The sequence below is a fragment of the Hyposmocoma kahamanoa genome, unplaced genomic scaffold (assembly GCF_003589595.1).
Source record: "Hyposmocoma kahamanoa isolate Upper Pololo Valley unplaced genomic scaffold, ASM358959v1 88, whole genome shotgun sequence".
Lineage (NCBI taxonomy): Eukaryota > Metazoa > Arthropoda > Insecta > Lepidoptera > Cosmopterigidae > Hyposmocoma > Hyposmocoma kahamanoa.
The window spans coordinates 17,180,147-17,206,208 of record NW_020654466.1 but is presented as its reverse complement, the minus strand read 5'-3'; the positions used below and the strand labels follow the sequence as shown (position 1 = coordinate 17,206,208).

The 26,062-nt window shown below is 36.2% G+C and overlaps 2 protein-coding genes across 3 annotated transcripts in view; one reads left to right on the top strand and one right to left on the bottom strand.

Annotated features, from left to right (window-relative positions):
• LOC113235955 (conserved oligomeric Golgi complex subunit 8-like) overlaps window positions 1–4,300 on the top strand; it is a 36,531-nt gene extending 32,231 nt beyond the window's left edge. The window contains exons 2-4 of the mRNA XM_026471878.1: window positions 1,801–1,975; window positions 2,492–2,655; window positions 3,351–4,300. Coding sequence (XP_026327663.1) covers window positions 1,801–1,975; window positions 2,492–2,655; window positions 3,351–4,046 — 1,035 coding nt within the window. The 3' untranslated portion in view covers window positions 4,047–4,300. The remainder of the gene's footprint in view (window positions 1–1,800; window positions 1,976–2,491; window positions 2,656–3,350) is intronic.
• A 386-nt stretch (window positions 4,301–4,686) lies between these two features.
• On the bottom strand, window positions 4,687–25,472 carry LOC113235722 (DNA repair protein RAD50). 2 transcript variants are annotated; one of them, XM_026471591.1, is made up of 22 exons: window positions 25,101–25,472; window positions 24,842–25,022; window positions 21,984–22,169; window positions 20,991–21,204; window positions 20,687–20,778; window positions 19,959–20,168; window positions 19,588–19,757; window positions 18,808–18,956; window positions 17,897–18,011; window positions 16,441–16,677; window positions 15,375–15,533; window positions 14,388–14,501; window positions 13,942–14,139; window positions 12,886–13,032; window positions 12,326–12,541; window positions 11,583–11,743; window positions 9,732–9,966; window positions 8,010–8,216; window positions 7,224–7,420; window positions 6,717–6,821; window positions 5,898–6,014; window positions 4,687–5,003 (listed from the first exon to the last, which is right to left on the bottom strand). In XM_026471591.1, the coding sequence occupies exons 1-22, from the start codon at window positions 25,353–25,355 to the stop codon at window positions 4,757–4,759; spliced, it is 3,912 nt and encodes a 1,303-aa protein (XP_026327376.1). In that variant the 5' UTR covers window positions 25,356–25,472; the 3' UTR covers window positions 4,687–4,756. The 2 variants fall into 2 exon arrangements, with proteins under 2 accessions (XP_026327376.1, XP_026327377.1); XM_026471592.1 differs by lacking the exon at window positions 21,984–22,169 and having other exon boundaries at window positions 20,991–21,125; window positions 24,880–25,022.
• Window positions 25,473–26,062: the final 590 nt, after the last annotated feature.

The window sequence follows — 26,062 nt, the reverse complement described above, 5'->3', positions numbered from 1 at the left end:
CTGCGCAGCTGAGTTGACCCCCGTGCTAACGCGACTGTATCGTCTGTCGCTCTCTTCAGGTCGTGTGCCGGACTCTTGGAGAGAGGCTAATGTGCAACCAGTTCCCAAAAAAGGCGACCGATCAGACCCGCATAATTACCGTCCCATAGCCATTACTTCCATAATATGCAAGGTTTTAGAGCGGATCCTTAACAAACAACTGACCCAATACCTAGAAGATCACTCCATAATTAATGATCGGCAGTATGGGTTTCGTCCGAAACGATCAACGGGTGACCTTCTAGCGTACTTATCGCATATTTGGGGTGAGGCTATAGACAAACGTGGCGAGTCGTTGGCTGTTAGCCTCGATATAGCCAAAGCGTTCGATCGGGTCTGGCACAAAGCTCTTCTCTCCAAGCTCCCGGCGTACGGTTTGCCAGCCCAGTTATGCAGCTGGATTGCCGATTTCCTTCGTGAGCGGAGAATTCGCGTCGTTTCTGACGGCAGCATTTCGAGGTTCGTGAATGTGAACGCCGGCGTACCGCAGGGATCCGTCCTATCTCCCACGCTTTTCCTTCTGCATATCAATGATATGCTTCCACTTGGGAATATTCATTGTTATGCAGATGATAGCACTGTTCATGGGGGATATCATGGATTCCCCGCAGCTGGGCGCGCCGATACTGACAGAGAGCGATCTGATCTTGTCGTTGAGCTCAATAGAATATTGGACCTTATCTCTGCATGGGGATCCAGTAATCTTGTTGAGTTCAACGCCAAGAAAACACAGGTTTGCGCGTTAACAACAAAATTGTCGCCGTTCCTTCCCATGCCTTCTCTGATGAGCACAGCACTTTCACCTCAGAGCAGTTTTACCTTGCTCGGTATGGAAATCTGCTGTGATTTGAATCCAAGGAGCTATATCGAATCTGTGATCAAAACAGCCTCACGGAAACTCGGAGTCCTGAACAAGGTGCGACGTTTTTTCACGCCGGACCAGTTATGCCTGCTGTACAAAACACAGGTCCGGTCTTGCGTTGAGTATTGTTCGCACTTGTGGGACGGCTCCGCCAAGTACTTACTCGATGCCTTGGATAAATTACAGCGTCGTGCTACTCGAATCATAGGCGACGAAGAGGTCTCATCACGCCTTGAACCTCTGCAACTGCGTAGAGATGTTGCATCGCTTAGCGCCTTTTACCGCATGTACCATGGTGAGTGCTCTGAAGAGCTGTTTAACCTCATCCCCCCTTCCCCGTTCCTGCTCAGAACCACGCGTGCTGGCCTTCGTAGTCACCGTTTCACTACCTGCCGAATTCCATCGCGTACTAAAAGGTTCGGTGGCTCCTTTCTCTGCCGCACGGTTGACAAATGGAACTCCCTTCCGGCACATGTCTTCCCTCCCTCTTATGATATGGGGTCCTTCAAACGAGGCGTGAAGAGGCATATTGTAGGCAGGCAGGGTGGAGGTGGCTAGTGCAGTGAGGATTCCATCGCTGCACTAGGTTCCTTCGCGTTTGGATACCACTTTCCACTTAACATCAGGTGGAGTGGAGTCATTTGCCTGTCATGTATAAAAAAAAAAAAAAAAATTGAAAAAAAAAAAAAACCAAGCTGTGGTCAGATTTTATATAAGAATCTATTTTTCTCGGCTGTGTTTCTTCCTTTGATGTAGAGGGATAAGCAAATTTATTATACTGCTATACTCTTTGTGTTTCCTTCTTCCATTGCATCAGACATTTTTACTTTGAGTATGTTTCAAGTGTAACTTATTCAATAATAATTTGCCTTTACTAACATGATTCTTAAATAATTTAGATTCTAGGCTACCTAAGAAGAGCGAACACAGTTTACAAATCCACCGATGATGAGCAAGGTGTGCAATATTCTGTCAGTAAAGCAAATGCAGCTTCTGATGGTCTACATCTGCACTTTTTAAAGGCAAGGAACGCCTGGTTCGAAAAGGCTTTGGATGATGCAAAAAATACCGAATGTAAGATATAACACAGTACGGAATTGTATGTCCATGCAATAAAAGCGAAAAAGCCATTGTGTGTATGTGTGTACATTAAGCTTTTTCTGATCGGCTTATTTCCGGTCGATAAGTCGTATTTCGTGTTGACAAGTGTTTGTAGTGATTATCAGATTACTATTACTCGGCAAATGCACATCACGTTCAGCAAATAATTATAGTCCAGATTAGATAATTTCAATTTTCTATAAAATATGAATTTTAATAATGCACATGATCTGTATTCTGTCAATGGTACAGACAGTAGTTGTCTTCATTTTCAGAGCAGGGACATTTATTGGCGTAGTGAACGCATTGTGTTGTTTATAAAACTTATATTAATTTCTTTCTTAAAATCCTAATCTTATACGATAGTACGAAATTTATTATGACGTTTTTAAGTGTCAATAGGAATTATCTATTACAAAAAAAAAAAATTTGTATCAGTGTGTTATGACAAGTTAGCAGAGAATATTAAATGTGAAATTATTGTTACAGCATCAGAAAGACTTTTGCGGCGAATAGTAGAGCTGCATAGGATACACCTTTTCAATGTGCTAACCCAACACAAATCGATATTCCTATCCGATGCGCAGGAGTCGAAAATACGAGATGATGAACTCAATGGCACTAGTGCTTTGTCTTGTTGGCTGAAACAGAAGGCAAGTATCATAAACGCTAAATCAATTAGTAGGGATGATTGTGCACTATGTAAACAAAGATCAAGACCACTAGCCGCAGTCTAGACTTTAAAAAAGACCGCTTAAGAAATAATAATGTGACAATCCTACGCTCCAAGCGACGTACATAGGAGCGCGGAACAAGCGGAAGTTGCACTATTTGTCATATTATACTATGGTAACAGTTTATGTAGTCATAACCAACATTTTTTTTAAATAGATGCTGTTGTTTTAAGTAATGTATGATGGAATTGCATAATTTGATTCCGCCTTCCCCGTTCCATCATCGAGGGACTAGACGTAGGCTAGGGTTCCAGCCCTGTGTTGTGGAATACCAGGATTCTCGCGAAGCGTTTCGCTTCCACATTTATAAGGCGAGCGGTTAGGGAGTGGAATTCCCCTGCCTGCGGTCTTGTTCCCCGAAGGCTATAACTTGGACCTTTTCAAAGCGCGAGTGAATAGGCATTATTTACGTGCGTATGCTAATCGCCGACCTCATTGTCATTTTTCATCAGGTCAGATGAAGGTCAAATGCGCACTTATTTTTTTGTTAAAAAAATAAATAAATGAGACAACTTATTATAGTATAGATTTTTAAGAAACCTGCCTTTATATATGGGTATATCATAATTGTTTTGAACACAGACTTGGATTATTTACTGAATCATATTTTACAGGTGGAGACATTGGCGCAATTATTAAATCAAGACTTGTTAAAAGAAGACGAATCCAGTTTTGAATCTTTACTGAACCAATGCATGTACCTATGTTTGTCGTTCGGCAGAGTAGGCGCTGATATGCGTTGTGTGCTCACACCATTATTTCGCAACAACGTACTAGTACAATTTCACAGTGGATTGGATAAGGCAGATAATCATTTTGATAACCAAATGAAGACATATAAAGTGCCGAGTATTAAAAATGTGCCTCGACCGGTGAGCGAAAATACTGCAATGGGCCCTCCGGAGAATTTATTGGATTATTATCCTCTAGCAGAATACTGCAATGGTATGCTGTCAGTATTGAACTCTTTAAGAGTAACAGCGCCGCTGAATATTGTGAAAGAAGTTTACAACTCATTTAGGAAATCTTTAGAAAAAGCTGTTCAAGTATTAATGGCTTTTTACGTTAGAGAACAACAAGCATTCACAGATACAGAACGGCAAAATTTCATCGCTCTATGTGTATGTTTCACTGAAGACCTAGTCCCGTATATAACGAAGTGTTTATCTCAATCCTTTCCTTCAACGCAAGTTGCCGAGTTGCTGGGGGTGACACTCACTGTACTACAAGAGAGCAAGATATTACATATTGACCAAGTTACGATATGTGAACCTTTGAATACCATTACTGGATTAGTTATTAATGTTTAATTTGGACTCGTGGTTGTCTCTTTCTCACGTTTTATTTTATTTTACTCATTAATTACTTAATTCAAATCACGTCGTTCGCGACTACTCTTGAGTTTCTTTTTTTAAAGTTTATTTTGAGAATCACGTAGTAAAAGTTAACAGCGACTATGTGATGTTTTAAATTAAAAAAATGTATATGGACTCTTAGACTATAGAAAGTTAATAAAAATATATCTTTTAATGGTGTATGACGTCAAGTCTATTGAATCAGTCCCTTTAAGTTACTATTAAATTTTAAATAATGGATTGTGGTGGTATTGGAGGCACGCTTCTTATTTAATTAGTATTATAAAGAGTATTTGTATTGCATAAACAATTATATTGTATGTTGGTAATGGTGTGGGATTTGTAGTTCGTACTATTCGCTTAGTTACAATTGAATTACTAAGTCTTAAAAAATGTGCACAGAATAGTCACCAATAACAATCATTTATATGATAAAATTATTGTTTTCTTTTAATAAAAAACCAAATTATAGAATAAAAAAAATGTAATTATGTAATTGTAATCATTTAAATCGTAACTCAATGTTCAGAATTTATAGTTTAAGGCACAGCCTTCTTAAACTAAAAAAGAATACAAACTTTAACTTAAACCTAGGGAATGGCTATAAAATAAATTGTAATTCACTGTTACATAAACGTTCTTATTATTATTAATTAAGAGACAAATTAGGAAAAACGGATTTTCTTAATTCTAGACTTTCCGTCATCATTTCTTGATACTTCATAGAAATGCGAAACTTTGTCAATGTTACCAAGGGACTCGATGAATTCTCTGTCGTGAGTGATGACGATAAACATGAAATTCTTCTGTTTCATTCGTTCCTGGACTATTTCCCCGAGCGCACCGCACAGACTTCGGACGTTTTCGCAATCCAGATTTGTTGTAGGCTCGTCTAAAGCTAGGATTCCAAACCTAAAACAAATAATTATTGAAAATATTAATTGTAGCAGCCAGACCCAAGAAGAATATGTAGTATATCTTGACTAGCTCGTTAAAAAATAAGTGACTGTAATATATTGGCACAGTGCCTGTGGTGGTGGTTTCTTTGGGAAGAACAAATTAAAAGTGAGCCGTCTTTTTGAACTTTGTTAGTTTATACAAAAAATAAGTAGTTGGGATATCAATTACGTGCTGTTAGTTGATTGGTGCAAAATTAACCCCCTGATTTACATACTGCATTTACTTACTGCTTCGAACAAAAAATTACATTAATTACAAAAATTCTGTTGCATTCGCAACATGAATGGTGTTTTTGAGCATGTTTTTGTCTCCAGGTTCGACATCTTGACTTATTGTCAAAACCTATTACCAATCACCAACCAAGAATATAATAATTTATTTCATATCATCTATATCACAATATAACAATTTAAAATACTTAAATACTATGTTAGTGTATAACACCGTTCTTCTCACAAACTGTCATATTTGATATTTTTGACAGAACGTTATTTGGATTTCAAAACTCACCATTCTCCAATAACGTCGTAGATCTTATAGTGTACCTTTTTTATATATGAATAGAACTCCTTAATAGAACTAGACAGAAACGAGTTACAATCTAAGACGTGAATGCCGAACCGAAAATACATTGTTGTGAAAAATGTCTAACACTGGTTACGACTGTTAAGAGAGTCGATATGAATTATAATATAATAAAGTTAATCATTATGCCCCGTACGCTGCTGGTCAGTCTTTAAAAAACAAACGTTTGTATTTACGTAAAAACCCCCAAACTCAAATCAGTTTTTTAATTTCCTGTACAAGAATACATCATCACAAGAATACAACCCAAACCATTCTTACCTGGAGCTAAATGTCTCTGCAAGAGCCAATCTGATAATGAGACAGGCTAATACTTTTTGTCCAGCGCTACATCTTCCCCGCATGTCTATTTCCACTCCATTCTTTGACTGCACTACCCTGAAAATAAATGGGATTGTTGGGGTAAAGAGCCCCAACTTTTCAGATTCAAAAATATCTTTGTAACAAAGATATTTTTGAATCTGAAAAGTAGCTTCACAGACGGTACATAGGCTTAAAAAAGAAGAAACAATTTTCTTTGCAAGAATATGTGCAAAGAGATAACTAAGCGGAGGAACTCGTGTTGCTAACAAAGTTGTAAAGTGACGAGATTCACGCCACGTAGGTACTCACTAACCATAAACTAACACTAAACTCACTAAGGGCGCCTTCAAATTAGCCGCTTGTGTAGTAATCTATTGAAACAACCCAAATCACACAAACAATCATTCAATCCTTTCAAACTGCGTTCGAACATTTTATATACACAAATTAAACAACCAGTAAAATTTCGCTAAAACAACTTAAACCACTCAAGCCATTTTAGACTGTATGCTAAAACTATCGATTGGTTCAAACGCTAAAAAATATATGATTTTGTCGTTGGGAAGAGATTTTAATAATTTGAAACTATAATGCACTTCAATGCACTCAAGTTTAAAACCATTTTAAATTAAAAATTTTACATAGATTTTAACGGTATTTTTACAACAATCAATTGTGTTTTCCTTGCTGCAATTGTGCTGTTTCCGAGTAATTTTCGTTAATTGAAAGTTACCCTCATATTTCACAAAGTTACGTCCATATAACTCATCTACTTACCTATAATCGTATTTTCGGCGTTCCGAATCCGCGGATATGCTTCCTTCGGTTTTAATCTCGATATAATCAATGTCGTTTCCTCTGTAGATCTTCCTCCACATTTCTCTGAAAGTATTAATTTGTATTATTGAAAAGAATCAAACAATTTGATGTGCAAGATTAGGCAGATTGAGGTTATTCACTTTATGAAGCCGGAGTTATCGATGTCTATTAAGGCGGTTTCCCATGACCCGTTTTTTTACGGCTGGCGCCAACGCGGAGTGGGAAGAGGGTCGTCTGGGCTCACCCGTTGCGCGAGCTCGCCCGTTTTGCCTTTGAAAAACGGGCCGTGAGAAGCCGTCTTTACAGCGCTCCACTGGACATAATATGTTATGACATAAATATCAGAATCTACACAGTAGCGAATTACCTACAGGCACGTGGACATAGACTCGCCGTTGTTTTAAACAAAATGTTACGAGTGCAAAACCTTTAAACAGGTGTTTACAAGTTTTCGTGTGTCCATACCTAATAATCAAATTTATATGTTCCATCTTCTCCCTGTGGAATTCCATCAGACACTTTTCTAGCGCGACGCCGTAGTCCTTAATATCTTTATCAATGGCCTTTGTTATGTACAACTCGTAGAACTTCTCCCTGTACTTCTTCTCAATGTCTTTGTTTTGTGTCTTTTTTAACTCGTTCTTTAATTGTGTCAGTCTTACCTGTAATGGTAGCATTATGTTTGGCTAAATTCTCGTAAAAGTACGCAACAATTTTTTTTTTCAACTGTATTTCCAAATTAAGTAGACACGCCTGTTCATAACAGTTGCAGTGCCGCTCTGAGTTTTAAATCGCAAAGATCTGAGGGGCACTGCCACTGCGCCACAAGTTTCATGTGCCTGTAATTTCACCAGCACCCGTGAAACCGAAACGCAATAATGCTCATATTAGTGTTTGACGGCGAAAATAGGTAAGATGGTGTACTTCCCTGGACGAATTATTTAATTTATTAATAAATAACACTGTTTTTATGTCCCAATTTGAATTAACAATTACAATTAACATACACAGCCTGGTGCATTGTTTTAAAAACAATTTTTTAAATTAGTTTACAAGTATGTAGTGCTTAAACAGTGAAGAAAAATATTGTGATGGCATGCATGCGAAAGAAGGTTCACAAAATTCTTCAATGACGTTTGAGGCCTTTGCACTGGGCTAGTATGGTCAAACCCGCTTCTTAAGAGAGCCGTTCTGAGGAACATACTTATGTGTTTCATTTACACTATCAAATCAAGTAGATATGTTATTTACATGTAATTCTTTCAAGAGTCCCTGAATCTCCGATTTCTCTCTAAATATCTTAGTTTGTTTCGAGATTAGTTCCTCCTTTTCGCTCAGCATTTCCATATTGACTCCAGCCAGTTTTTCATTTAACTCTGCTTCATCTTTGGCACAGTTCTCTATTTCAGTTTGAGCCTTTCTTAGTTTGTAATTATCTTCCAAGTCGCGTTTGTAAATCTGAAAAAAAAAATTAATTACTTGTACGGTAGGATGTTTGATTGTGGTACAACTCACACAGATCACACAATACTAATAACACAAATGCGACATGGGAAATCGATTACAGTCTTCAGCCTGCTAGACTCGCGTGGGGTGCATACAGCAAAAGGCATTACCTCACCTCAAAGGCTCTACCACATTAAAAGACGTACATGACTTTTACTAGGAATAAAATAACAACGTTATCTGCATGTTACGTTTAATTTAATAATTTAGAAATATCAAACATTCAATTATACTATTACAAATCGTTAAGACGCACAAATAACTATTCAAATGTGCTTTAATTCAAATTAAATTCTTCACTATAAAAATGCAAAATCCAGTGTGTTTTTTTTCTCATAAACATTTGCTGTCAGCTGGCCAGATTTATTTATATCTTAAAAATAAACTAATAATGATCCTCACTGACACTAAAGGAGATTAAAAAATGCGGATTTCTGTAGTTATAGTTTTTATATGAATAAATTTTTAGTGTAAGTATAATGGATATCAATTGATACAATACACGACACCTGTTATGACATACGTAGCCGAGCCGTAGACACTGAGCGCCCAGTTACACGAGAACAAAGTTTTCGCGAGGCCGCCGCGCGGCGACCGCCCAGTTACCACGCCTTCATGTATATTAATGGCGACCTGAATTCTATTTATTATGCAACAAAATTTAAATTCTTCTCAATAAAATTACCGCCCAGCCGCCGCCCGGCCGTCGCGCGGGCCGCCGCGTAGACCAAATTCAAGCCAGGCCAGCCCGCGTGCCCGGAAAGCTCATTTAAACTAAAACGTAAAAGCTAAACAAATAGAGGGTATTTTGCCATGACAGTTAGACGCACGCGGTCGCTACGCGGCGGCAACGCGGACTCCGCTCTTCGACCGCGCGGCGGCCGCGCGGGGTGAGCACGATGAAATTCGTGTCGAATAAATGCGCCCTCACGATACGGTTAGTTCACCTGATGAAAGTAGCTCAGCGAACTATGAAATGGGCTATGCTCGGAGTTTCTTTGAAGGATAGGTTATGGAACGAGGTTATCCGACAGAGAACTAAGGTCGTCGACATAGGTGGTAGAATAAACAAGCTGAAGTGACAGTGGGCTGGCCATATCTTTTCAAGAACCGATAACCGATGGGGGAAGCGAGTTCTTGAGTGGAGACCACGGCTCGGCAAACGTACGTGTAAGATGCCCTCTGGCCAGATGGAGTGACGATTTGCGAAGGGCTGCTGGCAGCAGATGGATGCAACGAGCTGAGGACCAGGCGAAATGCCGCGCATTGGGAGAGGCCTATGTCTAGCAGTGGACTACGAACTGTTGATGATGGCAATATAAGATAAATTTTAATTTAATTGAAGAAAAATTTAAGATTTGGCAGTATGCCTTATTAGACGCCTTAGCCTGCCCTAAGAAGGACAAAAAAAAAATACTATTACCAACTGACTCTAACCCTAAAGGAGGTAAAAATAAAATAACTCACATCTTGTTTAGCAAGTTCATCCTTTAAAGTATCAATTCGTTTTGTGAGCGCATCACGGTCGACCATAATCTGTTTTTGTTTCTCCATAAGCTTTTCATTTGCCTCTTTGATTTTGTCCATTTCGCGCTGGATGTTGCGCTCTTTGTGTAGTCTGATCTCCGAGACGATGGATTTTACTTTGTCGAAAGAGTTTACTATGTTCTGGATGTAAGAATTCTTGAGTTCTATCGCGCTCCTGTAAAATTAATATTTATACTATACTTACATACGGATGAAAATATTTATATTATAGTTATTCATATGGAAGAAAATGACTGTGAATGACTACTCGCATGGGATTCGAGATCATAAATGTAAACAAAATTGTCACTGTCAGTGATTCACGAAATATAGACACTTTTTTAGGTTCATTTTAGAAAAAGATAATAAGTAGTTTGTTTGCAATTTTAAGCACAATATAATATAAAAAATCATGTTCTTTCAGAACTTTCACATATTTGCACGATTCTTCAATATTTTTATTTTTTGCAGCGCCAACAACACCTTTGTTAACATATCGCACTTCTCTTCTTCTCATTTAAGAGCTAGGCTCTTGTCGGTGGAGTAATCTCAATTATCTCTGTTTAGCGCTTTAGCCTTGATTTCCTGATACAACACGACATTAACTTTTTCCTTTATCTGATCTAAATAACTTCGTCTCGGTCTTCCTCTGCCTCTCTTTTCTTCGATCTTCACTTCTATTATGTTTCTAAGAAAACGGTCTTACATATCGCACACGAAACCAAATATTGTCATAACTCAAAATTGTCGAACTAAGAAAATACGATTTGAAAAAAAAAAAAAAAAAAAAAAAATAACTGAATGAATACCACCATAATATATATTTTCGTTTATAATAACTAAGTTTTATTTTTAAATAAAAATAATCGCATTATTCGCAATAAGATCCATTCAGTCATTGACTTCCAAATAAATGTAAGTCAATGCATTCAGTACTTTTTTAACTTTCCAACTGTATTTTCTCAATACCAGATATTGAATTACGACAATATTTGGTTTATACTACAGATCGTAGCTATGAAAAGTATCAAAACTTCGTCTTATATCTGTAGATAGCGCTAATCAATGGCCTGGAAGTAGTTTATATAAATGGCCGTGGATACCAATTAATTCCTCTTTAAAAAGAAATATAAGAAGTCAGTTTTTTCCTTGTAATATTATTTAAATACTGATAATGAGCTAAAATTATTGTCTAAACTTTGACAAATACGAGTATGAGTGTCAATAGACGGCGTTGTGTGTTACAAAGTAATTTACACGTTGGTTCTAATTATAAACAAAACAAAAGAATAGCCGGCACTATCCATAACCATCTATGCAATAAGCGTCATCTAGTTGGTTTGTTGGTTACTACTAGAAATTAGAGTAGCTTTGATAAAATACTACTTGTCAATATAAAACAAATTAGTTACAAAAATATCTATTAGGTACTCGTTGCGACATCTGGTGCACCAATAGATACTAAATGCTCGACTACGCTATCTTGTATCGTGATAAGCAGTACTATTGAGTTATTGGTTTATGACGAAAAGTAATCTGGAATTCTATTGCCAAGTAGAAGTAATTTTATTAGGCCCTGTAACCTATTCAAGATGAGACGCATCTCGATTTAAAGGGAATAAGTTTATTTAAAATAACTGTGATTAGATAACAGCGGTGCAGTGTCAAGAGCATGTATAGCTTGACACTTAACTTTTGAATTAAACTATGTTGCATGCAATAAGAACAGTTCCAGGGGTCAAGCTGGATGTGTTTTTGACTGTCGGATTCGTTGTAGGACGAAGTACGTACCTGTTTTTGTTTACGACATTACTTTTCTCATTTTCTTTCTCTTTTAGCTGCGCTTCGAGCGGTGCGACTTCATTCTGCAGTTCTTCCAGCTCTTGCACGAATCGCTCGCGGTTCTCTTCAATCTGTTTCTTATTTTCTTGCAAGTTCACTATTTCTTGTACCTGGTAGAAATTATTGCATTTAAAGTGCTTGGTCAAGCTATTATATTATGAAAATGAAACTTGTTTCAGAATCTACTGAACCATTTCAGGTATTTTACATTATTTCCAGTCATACTTTCTCTGCACGCCGAAGCACCAGCATGAAGTTTCGTCTTTTATAACATGGGGAGAACTAGTTTCTTTTTGGCCAGCAAAGTGAATAAAAAGTTTTAAAAATGAGATGATCTGCGTTTCTTCCACACTGACATGGTTTTATTAAAATTTCAAAGCGCGTGATATAACCAAAACATACCAAATTAAAAACTAACATATTAAAGTATTGACTTTTCAGATCTACAAAAGTGGAGGTTGCTCCAACAGCTATGCTTCAGCAACCAATGGTGTGCCTTTCCTGTACGTCTGGTGCACTCTGGGCAACAATCGGCGAATACCTTACGCCGAATGGCAAATCCTTTCACCACGACGACAAGCAATATGTATAGTGTATGTCATGTATATATGCTATCGATACAATAAGAAGAAGAATAGTGATTATAACGGCTAAGTCGGTTTTCTTTCTACTGTTAGTTGAAATCAACCTACCTTCTTCTGAATATTAAGCAATTCCTCTTTAATTTTGTTCTTCTTATCAGTCATTTGACGCATTTTCTTGTCGTATTGATTAAGTTTGGCCTGAGCGGCTTTGATTTTTGCTTTCAGAGCGGTGACTTTTTGCTTGATCTCGGTTTGTTTTGCTGTCGCTTCGTCAATCGTCATGTCCATATCTAGGCCTTCGCATTGAGTCTTTAGTGACTCGAACTGAAAAGAAAATATCTTAATTACAGCACAGTATAGTTAACAATAGTTAATAATTGATTCTACCAGTATTTTAATGTAAATAGAAATAGGAACGCTTCGATGGTTTGTATATAGAGTATTCCGTATGTTAGTATAAAAACAACATTAATTTATAGTGCGAACGTTGAGAGAAACGCGGGAAGGTCGACCTTGGCGAACGTATCAATCAGAGATAGTCAAAAGTACCAAGATCTATTGGGTATTTATGAAATGGTTGACGCGAGTGGAGGATGTGAGAAGGGTGTCAGGAGCATAGCGCGCGGAAGTCTGTGCATAGTTTAATTAATTGAATATATGGAACTTACTTCTCTCGTAGTGGCCTTGATCTCAGCTACAATGCGGTCGAGTAGCGGCATGTCGCCTTGGATCTGCTTGGCAGTTTGCTGTTTGCGATCTGGCTCCGCCATCGACTTCTTCAGTTCCTCTATTGTCTCTTGCACGGTTGTTATTTTCTGTACAAATTACAATCTATGATGAAACGGTTTAGTAAGCGACTTATATTCGACGGGTCGCTCGCCGTAGTTGTTGTTATTGTTGTCTCTTTTTCTCAAAGCATATTAAAACATGACTGGAAAAGACAAAATAATAGTCGCCTCATGTCGCTAAATTGAATTGTAGCCTCGTTTTGTAACTACCCTTGATGTAGTATAGGAAGTAAACCTTGCGGTGTGGGAAAACATCACGGAATTCATGTGTTTTAAAATTGCAATTTTTAATCAAATTGTGAGTGCGTCTCAGTTAGTACGTTACCATAATAACAAATTTTGTAGTAGTCACGTTTACGATAAGGGATATTTGTCAAGAGAATATTCATTTTTTTATACTCAAGCCTTACCATGTAACTCCGCGTGCATTTTCGTACCTTTCATTCTCATTATTTATTCAGAGTTTTTCTAACATGGGAATTCAGTGGTCAATAGTTTTGTATTAAACGATTCTTACCTTATTGCAGAGCTCTTAAACGGTAACCATCTAATCAAAGGCGTCATCATGCTGTGATGCCTATTACTACGACGCATGACAATACGTCTACACGTGATTTTGTGTTAATGACACCAAGTGATGGAATGAACAAGTCGCGAACCTTGTTCTAAACGATACCCTTGTCCATAACAGATGCAGTGCCCCTCGGAGCTTTAAATCGGAACGTTCTAAGTGATTGCCACTGCGCCCGTTACTCTGAGACATAAACTGACAAGTCCCATGTGACTGTAATTTCACCAACACTTTTACCCTTCAAAACAGGAACGCAGTAATGCACACATTATTGCTTGGCGGCAGAAATACGAACGACGACGACGAACTCTTTCAAAAGGAGACAAAGTACTAATTTAATATCATCTACAAAACTACATACATACCTTATCAACATCACGGAGTCTAGTTTCCAAATTGGGTATGTCAGTTTCCTTCAAAGTAGTAATTTTCTCATTCAACGATTTCATGGCCAACAGGTCGTCCTTTTCGGCCGAAACGCGCTGCAGCTCCTCTGTCACTTTCTCCAGTTGAGCCGGTACGTTCATCGCTTGAGTCGTTAGCTGGGATATTAAATCTGATACCTGAAACATTTATACCGTTTTTAATAATGCTCAGCTTTCGTTCCGGAATTTCTTAACACTGCAATCTCGGACAGATCATTTCGATATTCTAATTCCGATACTGAAAGGTTCAATGTTGTATTGCAGATATAATTTTTTACAAAACACTTACAATGTATTTTTTTGTTATATAATAGCATTGAATATATAATATTTACTTGCTATGTAAGGTTTAATTCCTAATAACAAAATATTCAGATTGTACCTACCTCGGTCTCACTTTCAAATCCTCGGTTGCAAAGCGGACAACAGCTGTTGTCTTTTAGCTTCGATTTATATTTAGCGACCACGATCATCGACGAGTTGATAACATTCTTCTCGTCCTGTTAAAACAGATTACATTTTTGTGGTCTTGATTAATTTATCATGTACTTTCTTCTAAAAAGAAACAACAGTATACAGTGTGATACACTATAGCCCAAATTTATGCGACTGCAAGTTGTAAGTTTGCAGATAATTTCACAGACTTGATATCCAATATTACTTTCTTTAAAGATGACGGAAAACATCTCGAGGGAATTCCTTAAACGTTAAGCCTTGTTGATGTTGTTCCTCCGTCAAACGAAGTCAAGATACTGTACAAACTACATTGAAGTAGTCTGAATCCATGTAAGATATCGTAACATTGCCATTTTGTATTTTAAACCATTTAATACGGATATTTAGGTAAAAAGGCATGATATATATTTTTAAGGATTGTGTGTGAATTTTTGAAATGGAAAGCCAGCTTTTTGTTAATTTTTCAAAAAATCTTAAATTCGAATGATATATGTATATATACCAATAAAATTCAATAAATCAGTCTTCTTTATTATTATTCATCTATTATTGAATCGAGAAGTCCCACTTCATGACCTATGTTCGGCTTTATTCGGTCGCATGGCAACACCAGTTATGGTTAATGCAATAAAAAATTTAAAATGGTAAAGTTCCTTAAGTTTAGAATAAAACCTTGTGCCTAAGGCTCCACGTTAGTAAATCCATTTCAAATGGATGACTAATATCTTAATTAAGTCAACTGCCTCAATTAATGCATAAAATATCAATTTACTCATTGATTGCACATCATTTGAAAATTCCATGCCTTGTTGGTGTAGGGAATGATCTAATGTATAATTTAAAGTACAATTTTAAACAAAGAATTTTGATATACATTTACACCATGTATATATTTATAATAACATGCTCGTGTTTACCTGCAGATTTTCAACAGTGGAAATAAGCTTCGCTAGCTTAACATCGTAAGGCGTGGTGCCACAGGCTTCGTACATCTTCTCCTCAGCTTTGGACAGCTCGTTCTTGCGGCCCTTCAGCATTTCGCTCACATGTTTGCGCTCTGTTTCCAGCTTTGTTAGCTGTGATATAAAATTACCAATACAATTACACATACATAGAACAGCAACGGAAGTGGATGCGGTGGCGGAATTGTAAATACTATAAAGATCTCAACCAAATAGTTTCAAATAAAACTTCAAAAAAGAACGAAGTTTTCAATTCGACTGTATATTTTTTTATGTATGTTACGCGATAACTTGTGAACCGATTTGGTTTTTTTTATCGGAAAGAGGAAACCTCGGCAGTGGTCTCATTTAAATTTGAAGAAAATATTCCACCTTTAAGGGTGATATCTAAGGGTGGCAAACTAGGGGATGAATCTGGTTTCACGTACTTTCTGGCGACCGATTGCAATAAAAGTTGGCAAATAGATGTAATTACACAAACTTTTGAGGTCGGTTTTTTGGTTTCATAACTCAATATAAAACTGCTAAAAACGCGCGCTAGTGATCAGCGCGCGCGACACGTTAGTGGCGCATGTAAACTTTCGATTTAAGCTCCATTATAAAGTCGCAGAGGCAGAAGCCTGTTTCATCACTAATCGATTTGACATAAATAATCGTATGTAAACTTGTAATTATCAAGCGAAACTGTGTACGCGCACTTCAGCCGCGTCTTATACGCTAGTTGAAACTGACAAGAAAACATTTACTACAAATGACACAGTCGATCGTATTACGATTAGATATACTTTTAAAATGCAATATACCTAACCACGTTCACCATCATTAACCCATTTATACGTCCCAATGCTGGGCACGGGTCTCCTCTGAGGCGGGGGTTTAGGTCATAGTCCGCCACGCTGGCCTAATGCGCGTTGGGGACTTCACACGTTTTCCGAGTGTTATGAAACTTCTTCGTCGTGCAGGTTTCATCACGATGTTTTCCTTCACCGAAAAGCTGATGGTAAATTTCAAATTAACTTACCTCTTTGTCGTGAGTCTTCAATTTCTTCTTAATAGCGTCAACCTCGCCCCGAACCTTGATCTCAAACTTATTGACCTTAACAGCAAAATCGCTCTCTGGCACTGTACCGAATAAATCAGCTAATGCTTCACTATGCTTGTTTAGAAGGACAGCATGTTGCTTCTTTTTCTCTTTTAGTTGGTCTTCAATGAGGTCCCGTTTTTTCAACTCTGCTGCTTGTTTTTGGAGTTTGGATATCTGTTGGTATTTCACAAAGAATGTAACATATTCAGATCAATGATGTGACAATTGTACTTATGACATTAATAAAAAATTCTGCCTCTAGTTGTCTGAAGTATGCGTAGTGTTATTTTTCACTGGGAATCATGCATTTTTAATTCATTCAGTTTTTTACATTTATTTATTTATAGAAGCAAATAATAGAGATTACAGCCATTACAGGTTGTAAATTTACGGGCAGCTCAAACAATGGTCCACATACAGAAATGAAAATAGAGTTGTACCATAGCAGAATAAGAACATGTATGGCAACTACATATAAAACGTAGCTGCGTGACTTATATGTGTGCACGCCATCGCGCGCCGTGTAAGGACGCACACAATCGTATTTTGTAAGAGTGCATTAGCGCGGTTCGTCTCACGAACCTTTCGTTACAGAATTGAAGCATTCGTTCGGTGTTTAAAAAATTACATCAAGTGTTAGATGTGTTTATTGTTGGGTTTATGGTTGTTTGAAGTAGAGCGCCTCAATTTCAGAATAATCGTTCTTCTTGGTACCTACTGAACATGAGAGCGTTAGACAAGGAGCTCCCAATAAACTTTGGGACTATACTACACTGGAGTTTGTACTAAGAATTGAATGTTGAAGACAAGGTCCTTCACCTTTGCTGATGTGTTTTATCCTTTTCACACGTCATGTCAAGTGTACGCAAAATAAACGCCCAAAAACGAATAGTAATAATTTAGTACACTTACTGAGCGATTTCTCTTAAATATATTTTAAAACGACACAGTGTACATGCTTTTATATTTTTTTAGTTACTTCATTTAAAAAACTAATTGAAATTATCAAATAAAACTAAAATTATAACTAAAGAAAAAGATGCAACAGATAAGAAATTTAATTCAAGGTCTTTAGTGCAATCTCCAATGTAGGATCTACTTAAAAATAAATAAAAATCGTCACAAGGATTGCGAGTAAAAATATTTATACTAATAAACAAATGTTAGCTAGTAAAAATCTACAAAATATTGACAATAACAACGAAAATTTAGTCTTAAAATCTATTTTTAAGCCTGTAATAAGACTTAAGTAGATAAAACAAGTCACAGCTAAGAGCTATACAAGTTACAAATTATGTGGCTTATACAATACAAATAAAAAGAAATGAAAATTGTATTGTGTAACATCATGCTCTAAAAAAATCAGAATGATTGATTGATTTTGTTTAATTACCTTTTCAGAAATCTCTTCGCGCTCCTGTTCGTTCTGCTCCAATGCTTTCTCATCATCATTGATCTCTTGCTGACACTCGTCTCTGTTTAATTCGCTCTCGGCTTGCACATATTCTCTGTCAAGTTGGCAGTGTTTCAATAATATGGTGAGGAGGAGTTCAATAAAATTGTCAGTAGGATTAATTCTGAGACATTTGTTAAATTAGTTCTGGTTTAGGGTGTTTTGGGATTACCCATAAAACTGAGAATTCTAGATTTTCCCATAAAAAATAAAACGAAAACTTAAAAGCGGTTCTGCTTTTGGCATTAAACGGACGCATTCACTGTGTCACGCAGTAACCACTGATAGAAATTAATAAAATAAACTTGTATGTATTTGATTTTAGTTTTTTTATGAGTTTGACGCACTCGTTGGACTAGCAGTTAGCACTTTGGACGCTTTTGGACTCTCGGTAGGAGCAATTTAGTAAGAACAATTCTCAAATGGGTGGTTAATGTGATTGTGAGTGTTCTGGGTAGTATCCATAACGATGAGAAGAGAGATAATTTTTAATTCTGTAGTAGTCATAGTACAGGGAATATTAAGACTAGGGAATTATTCTGGCATTATATGGCTTATACAACTGTAACTGCCTCCGTGGCCGAACGGTTTTACCATGCTGGTCTGTCACGCAGAGGTCTCGGGTTCGATTCCCGGGCCGGGAGAATTTATTTATCTCGCGAGCTTGGGTGGGTGCAATTTGTGGTTGTCTATGTATGTGTCCATGGCACCTGCCACACAGGGTTTCATTCTTTCCGCGAGACGATGAGTGAGTGCGTTCAAAAAAAATTATCAAAATACGAATACAGTTACTTTTCAGGTTTGTGACATAATTATTTGTATGACCATCGAACTGGTAGCATTGTACTCACTGTTCAGCTGCCTTGAGCCTCGTTTCGAGTATGTCAAGTCGCGTCTTGGCCTCGTTAGCATCAGTGATCTGTTTCTCGAGCTTGTTGATATCTTTGCGCGCCGTTGCGATTTCCATTTCTTTATTTGAGATTTTTTCTTTATGCCGCGACTGTAAGTAGTTTAAAGATTACTTAAATCCGTCTTTATTTGTGTTCACTAAATCGTAGGGAGATGTTGCTGCATCTACAGGGCAGTGGTTCCCAACCGTTTCCCGTTTTTATCCAAAACAATTACTGTCAAATAGGTAATTCGACCAAAGTAAAAGACACATTGATTTGTGATGATTGATGATGCGAATAAAGCTTCGTATTTGACATTGTATGCGACAAAGGTAAACTGATATACACGGTATGCTGCAATGTAAGGCATTAAATCATTGACTTACAATTATATGGACGTCGGGTCCGCGCTAAAAAGTGTCCGCACTTGTAAGGCGCTAAAATCGTATACAGAGCGCGACACTCCGCTTTAGTCTTCATTTGTTCTACGGACAGCGCGATACTGCGATGACATAACAATTTAAATTTCGAATAGGTTGACTTGGGACATTTTTTTCGTGGTTTTTGTATTAGACCCGTCGTCCATTTATTTGTAAGTCAATGCATTAAATATATTAAATATTAATAAAAACCTACTAAGCTAGAGAATTAATTTCTTAGGTAAGGTGATGGGAATTGTACAATATGGGACCCTTTGCCATATGTAAATCATAAACATCCTTCAAATATTAATTAACTCACCAGTGCTATCCGACTAATATCAACCCTTTTCTGGTAGTTTTTCTCTTCTGCATCAGCAGCTTTTTTTTGCGCCTGCAGGTCTTGCCGAAGGCTCTGCACTTTCTCAGTCAAGTCTGCGATTCCTTTTTCAGCGTCCTCATTTGTTTCTATAGTTTCTGGTGTTTCGACTTCTACATTACAAAAACAAAAATGGATATATGAATTTTCCTGATAGATGCCAGTTCATATAAATAAAGTGACGTGAACTTATTTTAGGCACTTCACACTTGATTTTATATAATTTATTATATTTAGCAACCATCATGTAAACAATTTGTATCAATGTGGAGCATCTGGAAGAATAAACTAAGCATTAAGTATAAGTGACTTACCAGCCATCTTAGCAGTCTCCAGTATACACTTATTCCTTTTATCAATTCTCTCCTGATTCTGACTCTCGAGGAATATCAGTTTGTTGTACTTCATCTCATTTGAAGTTTTCTCATTGGCAATCTTTTCTTCTTCTTTATTGAATGACGTGATCTTTTTATAAGATTCGCTGAGCTCTTTCTGTTTGCCTTTGCTGGTTGATTCATAGTTGTCTAAAAACAAATTAGAAACTGAAAGATTTTGTCACCAAAGCTGAGAAGAGAAATGCATTCAAATGTCCGATAGTTCCACAATCTATATTATATAGTCCACAACAGGTCTCTCCTAGACTTTTAGACCACAATAAAATACACTGGCCCAATGTGGATTAAGGTTCTTCACAGATGTGAGGTTTTATAAACCGTTTTGCATTTATATCCACAAAATTTTCTTGGTCTATAGAAACAGTATTAGCCTGTAAATCAGCTCAAGGAGGTATGCACTTTCCCAAATTGTTAACAACTAATAAAATATCGTCATTTTATTATCCAAACATAAATGTCCAGATTGCGTTTAAAAGTAGCATTACATTTGACGTTATAGCTTGTTTTGTTGTTATTATTGTGTCTGTACATTTTTTGGAGGTTTTTAAGACACATTTTCATTGTTAATTATATGAAAAAATGTAGAATTCTTAAGTTGAATAACGGCCCTAGTAGCCAGTTGTCTGGATTTATAGCTAAATACTAACTGATTGCTGCTTGTAATTCCTCTGTAGTGCCTTCAAATAAAGTTTTGATATTTTTTTTCAAATCCTCTTCAAGTTGTTTGTTATGCTCTAACCTGAAATGATACAAGGTAGATTAAATATTAAAACCAATAAATACACTTAAACATAATTATATAGAGTATTGTTTTTATTTATAAATAGACAAAGGAAAATAAAATTACCCTGTACACATAAGCATAAGATTCTTGGGAAACATTTAACGTTTTTCTTCTCATAAAATATTCATGTATCATAGAAATATCATATAAAATATCACGATACTCACTTGGTCTTAATCTTGTCTCTCTTAGTCTCCCATTGGACCAAATTTCTCTGTAATGTCTCTACAGCTGCAATTTTCTCAGTGACTGGCTTCAGTTCTTTAGTAAGCTCTGCAACTTTCAGCTCATTCTCGGATATTCTCGACTCTGTATCCACTGTATCCGATTTCTTTTTATCGAGATCTTGCTTCTTCTCTTTTAAATGGGCTGCTTCTAGTTCTGCGAAAATGGCAAATTACACATTAATAAATGTGGATGATTTGCCAACAGACAAACTTTATGGTTTAGAAAAATTTCTGCATGCATGAGTATTGGTTCCATCAGGCATCTAGCAAATTCTCATAGTCAAGTTCCAAAGAACAGTTTGCTTTCTATATTTCAGCTTCTTCATTTTATTCTGCGCTCAGAACGAAAAAACGCACAACTGCCTTATCGATACCTCCAAGGAACACTACGCGAACTTAATTTTTTAACCTATTCTGTTTTTATTTTGTTTTCTGTTTCTTTATTTTTTGTCACAAAATTAGTTTTTTTTGTTTCCTTTTGTTTCGAATTTTGTTTTTGTTTTTTCATTTTTTTTCACAAAATTCGGGGAGCATAATATTAGTAAATAATATGGTTGTTTACAAAAATAACAGAAAATGACCAAACAATAAAATTGGCGTAGTGTTCATTGGCGGTATCGTTATATGCGTACTTTATAAGTACGCATAGTTGTGACTTTTTTCGTTACGAGGGGAGTGTTGGGGTACACTACATTGACATTGTGGTTTACAGATTTGCCGATTGGCGTAAAGGTACTCACCGATTGTTGTTCAGGTGCCAGATGTTGTAGGAGCAATGTCATTATGGAGAGGTTCTTTTAAATTTTAGCAAGAATTCAACATAGCATGAGGATCATTCATTTATTTATTTATTACTGTAGATTTTGTCCCTATATTGTAAGTACTAGTAATGACGACACCCCAATAATAACTTAAAAAACATTTAAAACTTACCCAGCATCTTGAGATTTTGAGTATAATCCTTCCTCAGTTTACGGAGCCTGTCAAAGCAGTCACTGTATTTGTCAGCATCAAAGATCTCATCAAACCTCTCCTTTACCTTCTTGCCCTCATCCAGAGGCCAGCTTGAGTCCTCTTGGTGGCAGAATATTACAGAGTTCAAGATTGCTTTAGATACACCTGCAAAATAAATAGTAACTTACATTTAAAGGGTACTGTGTGTATGCAATATATCAAATGATATAGGTCCCACAGCTGGGCACTTGTCTCTCTCTCTCTGGTCTCAGAGGGTCTTGAATAGAGATGAAACGGATAGGGATTTAGCCGGATATTCGGCGAGCAACCGCCGGATATCGGACCCACATTCACAACCATGTCGCGACCAGTTTACAGCGCGCATCGCCGTGATTGATTGATTGATGATTGCACTTTCACATTGACAATTTGATTTGTTGTCTTCACTTGGGTTTTATTAAAATGATAATTTTATTGAATAATACAAACAAATACACAGTAGAAAAATGTCAACAGTGAAAAAAATAGCCAATTTAGCAATATTATAATATTAGTGCTGTTTGTTTGTTGTACTGAATGCAAATTTCTTGTGATGGAGAAGAACTAAAAACAGTTACATCATTCTATGTATATGTATATTAAAATGTCTAGGAGATATTTTATAAGTATAAACCTAGCACTTGATACGCCCGTTACTCTTTCGTTCAGTTTCATGTGATCTAATTATTCTAAAACTTAATATCAGTTTTTGCCAGAATTTGTTTTCTAAATCTACTTACATTTTCTCATTTACTTTACAGTTTCATTAATAAATACATTCTATTATTCTCGTTACACACTGTTCATACGAAAATATAATTATTTTAAATCAATTATTAATTGAAGACAGTTCGAATCGATCATGATCGCGATCCTTTAATTTGGTGGTCTGGTATTATCAAGCAGTACCTAAATTTAACAAAGTTTGCAGACTTTAGCAAAAAACTGTCCTCTGTAGCTGGTCTTGTCTATGAAAATAAACGGAACAGAGTTTTACCACTTATTGCGGAAATACTGGTCTACATCCACAATTATTTGCCTTTCTTGAAATTTGAGTACTAAATTTACAGATTACGTTACCTACCTACATGGTTCTTTACAGTTACAAGTAATGAACAGATTTGTAAACCATTGTGTAGCAGCTATTTATTTATCCTATTACTACCCTTTTTAAACAATAAATCAAATAATTTCGCGTACCAATTGCGAATTTTTCTCAGTTTTAAATATTCGGTATCTGGCCGGATATTGCCCTCTTTTCCGGTATCCGGCCGGAATCCGGAAAATAGGGCTATATCCAATAAAATTAGGCCAGATACCGGATATCCGTTAGATCTCTAGTCTTGAATCTAAATAATAAATAAATAAATAGAACAGTGATTAGATACATATCATACTTTTCCTATTGGAAGTGAGACTATTTTACTGGAACTTAATCTCATATATTTATTTTTTCAAACAACCAATATTTCGGGTTCATTACAGGTCCCATGGTCACTGCTGACTAACTGATTGCATGACATAATATTTACGATTTAGATCATAAAAATTAGTTTAATTTCCAATGTGTAGCAATTGCAAAAACCTAAGAACTCAATATACTAAATAATAAAAATAAATAAATAATGCACACACTTATAGCCTCTTGCTAGGGTAACATATGGACAACAACAAATTACAACCAAACTCATGAAGAAAAACATACCAATAATAATTATACCACAAACCTACACTTCTAATAAAGTAACTGTATTTGTATTTTGATTTTTTTTAACACACTCACTCATAGCCCTGTGGAAAGAAGGAAACCCTGTGTCGCAGGTGCCATAGACCACCACAAACTACACCCATCCAAACTCACAAGAGAAATATATGTAGGCCATACAAATATTTCTCGCAGGCCAGGAATAGAACTTGCGACCACTGCGTGGCAAAACAGCTTGGTAACCATTCGACCATGGAGGCAGTTAATACCTCTAGATTTTTTTTGTCAAGAAATACTTGGTTTAAATTATGGTGTCCGTTTATCTGTATATTATTACATTAAATTACATAACAATAAAATACATAATTTTATTTCTTTACATTTCATATACAGGCTGGATATTTGAAAATTGGACATACTTATAGAGTGCGTTATATTCTGAATTATTGATTCTGAACTCAAAGAAATAATAAACTAATGAACTTAAACTTTACAAAAAATATTTTTTAAGTTTTTTTTTATCGACTACTACTTGAGAACAACATTAGTTATCGAAAACTATGTACATCACTATTATTGCTTCGACGCAGCGGCGGGTAGCGACGTAAATAAATTGTAAATAACTAAAAAATAAGTAAATAATTTGATTTCACATTTTTAACTACGCCAAAAACATCAATTCTTATTAAATGATAACTAGTTACTGAATCATAAACTTATCTTTTTTAGTATGTAAAACATTTCAATGATAGTGAAGTAAAAAATAATTCACATAAGCTAAAACATACATGTGAAATCATTGTTATTGTTGCTGTCTCACTCGGTAGTATTCCCATTGCACTCAAAATCAAGCATAAAGGGAATCGGTTTATTCCTATGTACACTTCAAAACACATTTGTTGATTTATTTTTTGTTCTATCCCATATCCTAATTTTATTTTAGTTTATGTTAAGTTGTATCATGATTTACTATGACATGTATGAATATGTCTCACTTTCAAATATACAGCCTGTATAATAAATAGTAAATGATGCAGTAACATCGAAATTATATTCGTGCTTGTTTCCATAATTAAATAAAATAGGTACATACCAAGCTCCTCATGCAATACAAAGTCCAAATCAGCGCATCTCGAAGATATATCTTTTGTTTTCCCAGTCTCATCAATCACTGACAGAAACGAATCTAAAGTCTGGAACCGGGTTTTCTGCTTGAGGCAGGTCACTTTCATAGACCTCGACACCTCCAGTTGCTTGTCTTTGGCATTTTTCAACTGCAATATACAATATGTTATGTGTATGTACAAAGGCATGAGGTCGCAAAATAACTGCGACAAATGTATGAAATTTACCTTGAGTTTCACTTGCCCCAACACTTCAGTAGATCTGTTCACCTTTGCATCGTGCACAAAACACTCATTACGGCTTCCAGGGGGCATCTGCCCTGTAATTGCGTACCGTATACATTCAATGATTGTCGTTTTGCCACAACCATTTTGCCCTAAAATTAAGGTTAGGGGTTTCTCAAATGTAATACGTTGTTCATCGTTCTCGTCTGGTCCAAAACTTCTAATGCCTCTCACGGCCAATGATCTTATATCAGCCATGGCGAAACAACACTTTTATGTTAACTTTAATATCTTTCGCGCCAACGAAAACAGTATTGACGCCGAAATCCTACCGGCATCAAAAAAGCGAGAAAGCGGCGGCGACAGGGTAAGTGGGAGGGGCAGCAAGCGTTGACAGATAATGTGACCAATTAATTTTAATTCTTTCTGCACTGTTTAACACAAATCTATCCTCCATCGAAGTTATAAGGTAATTATTTTCAATTTTAAATTATTTTCAATTATATCGATGCTCAGTAATTATATTAACATTGCCAGAAATAAAGTAAAAAATTAAAGAATATTGTTAGGTATATTACGAAATCTGTTCAATGATTATAAAGTGGTATTGTTTTCTGGACGTCATCAATTATTCAAACCAAAAATCAATAGAGTGTTTCCATTTTAGAGAACAATCGAAAAAGGAAGAAAATATTTTACTTGCTTTTTGCTTTATTCTGTGTTTATTTATTTATTTTTATATATATAACATTCGTGATAATTCTATAATAAAATACTGTATTTAGGAATGTATTTAATTGTAATTAAATTATAGATCTCTCGGTCTAAAAGAAATGGGTACATACCAACGAGATGTTTATTTACAACTTGCATTGCAATCACGGAAGAAAAAACTAGCAATCATAATCGTTTCATTTAATAACTGAGCTGGCAACCCTAATTATTGTTTCGGAAACGTCCGGATA

What these genes read in the sequence shown, in the direction of transcription:
- LOC113235722 (XM_026471591.1), bottom strand. Translation starts at nt 25,355, where the DNA reads ATGGCTGATATAAGATCATTGGCCGTGAGAGGCATTAGAAGTTTTGGA. An exon ending in TGGGGCAAGTGAAACTCAAG is followed by an intron (nt 25,023 to 25,100) that starts GTAAATTTCATA and finishes TGTATATTGCAG; the next exon opens with TTGAAAAATGCCAAAGACAA. An exon ending in GCGAAGAGATTTCTGAAAAG is followed by an intron (nt 16,678 to 17,896) that starts GTAATTAAACAA and finishes AAATACCAACAG; the next exon opens with ATATCCAAACTCCAAAAACA.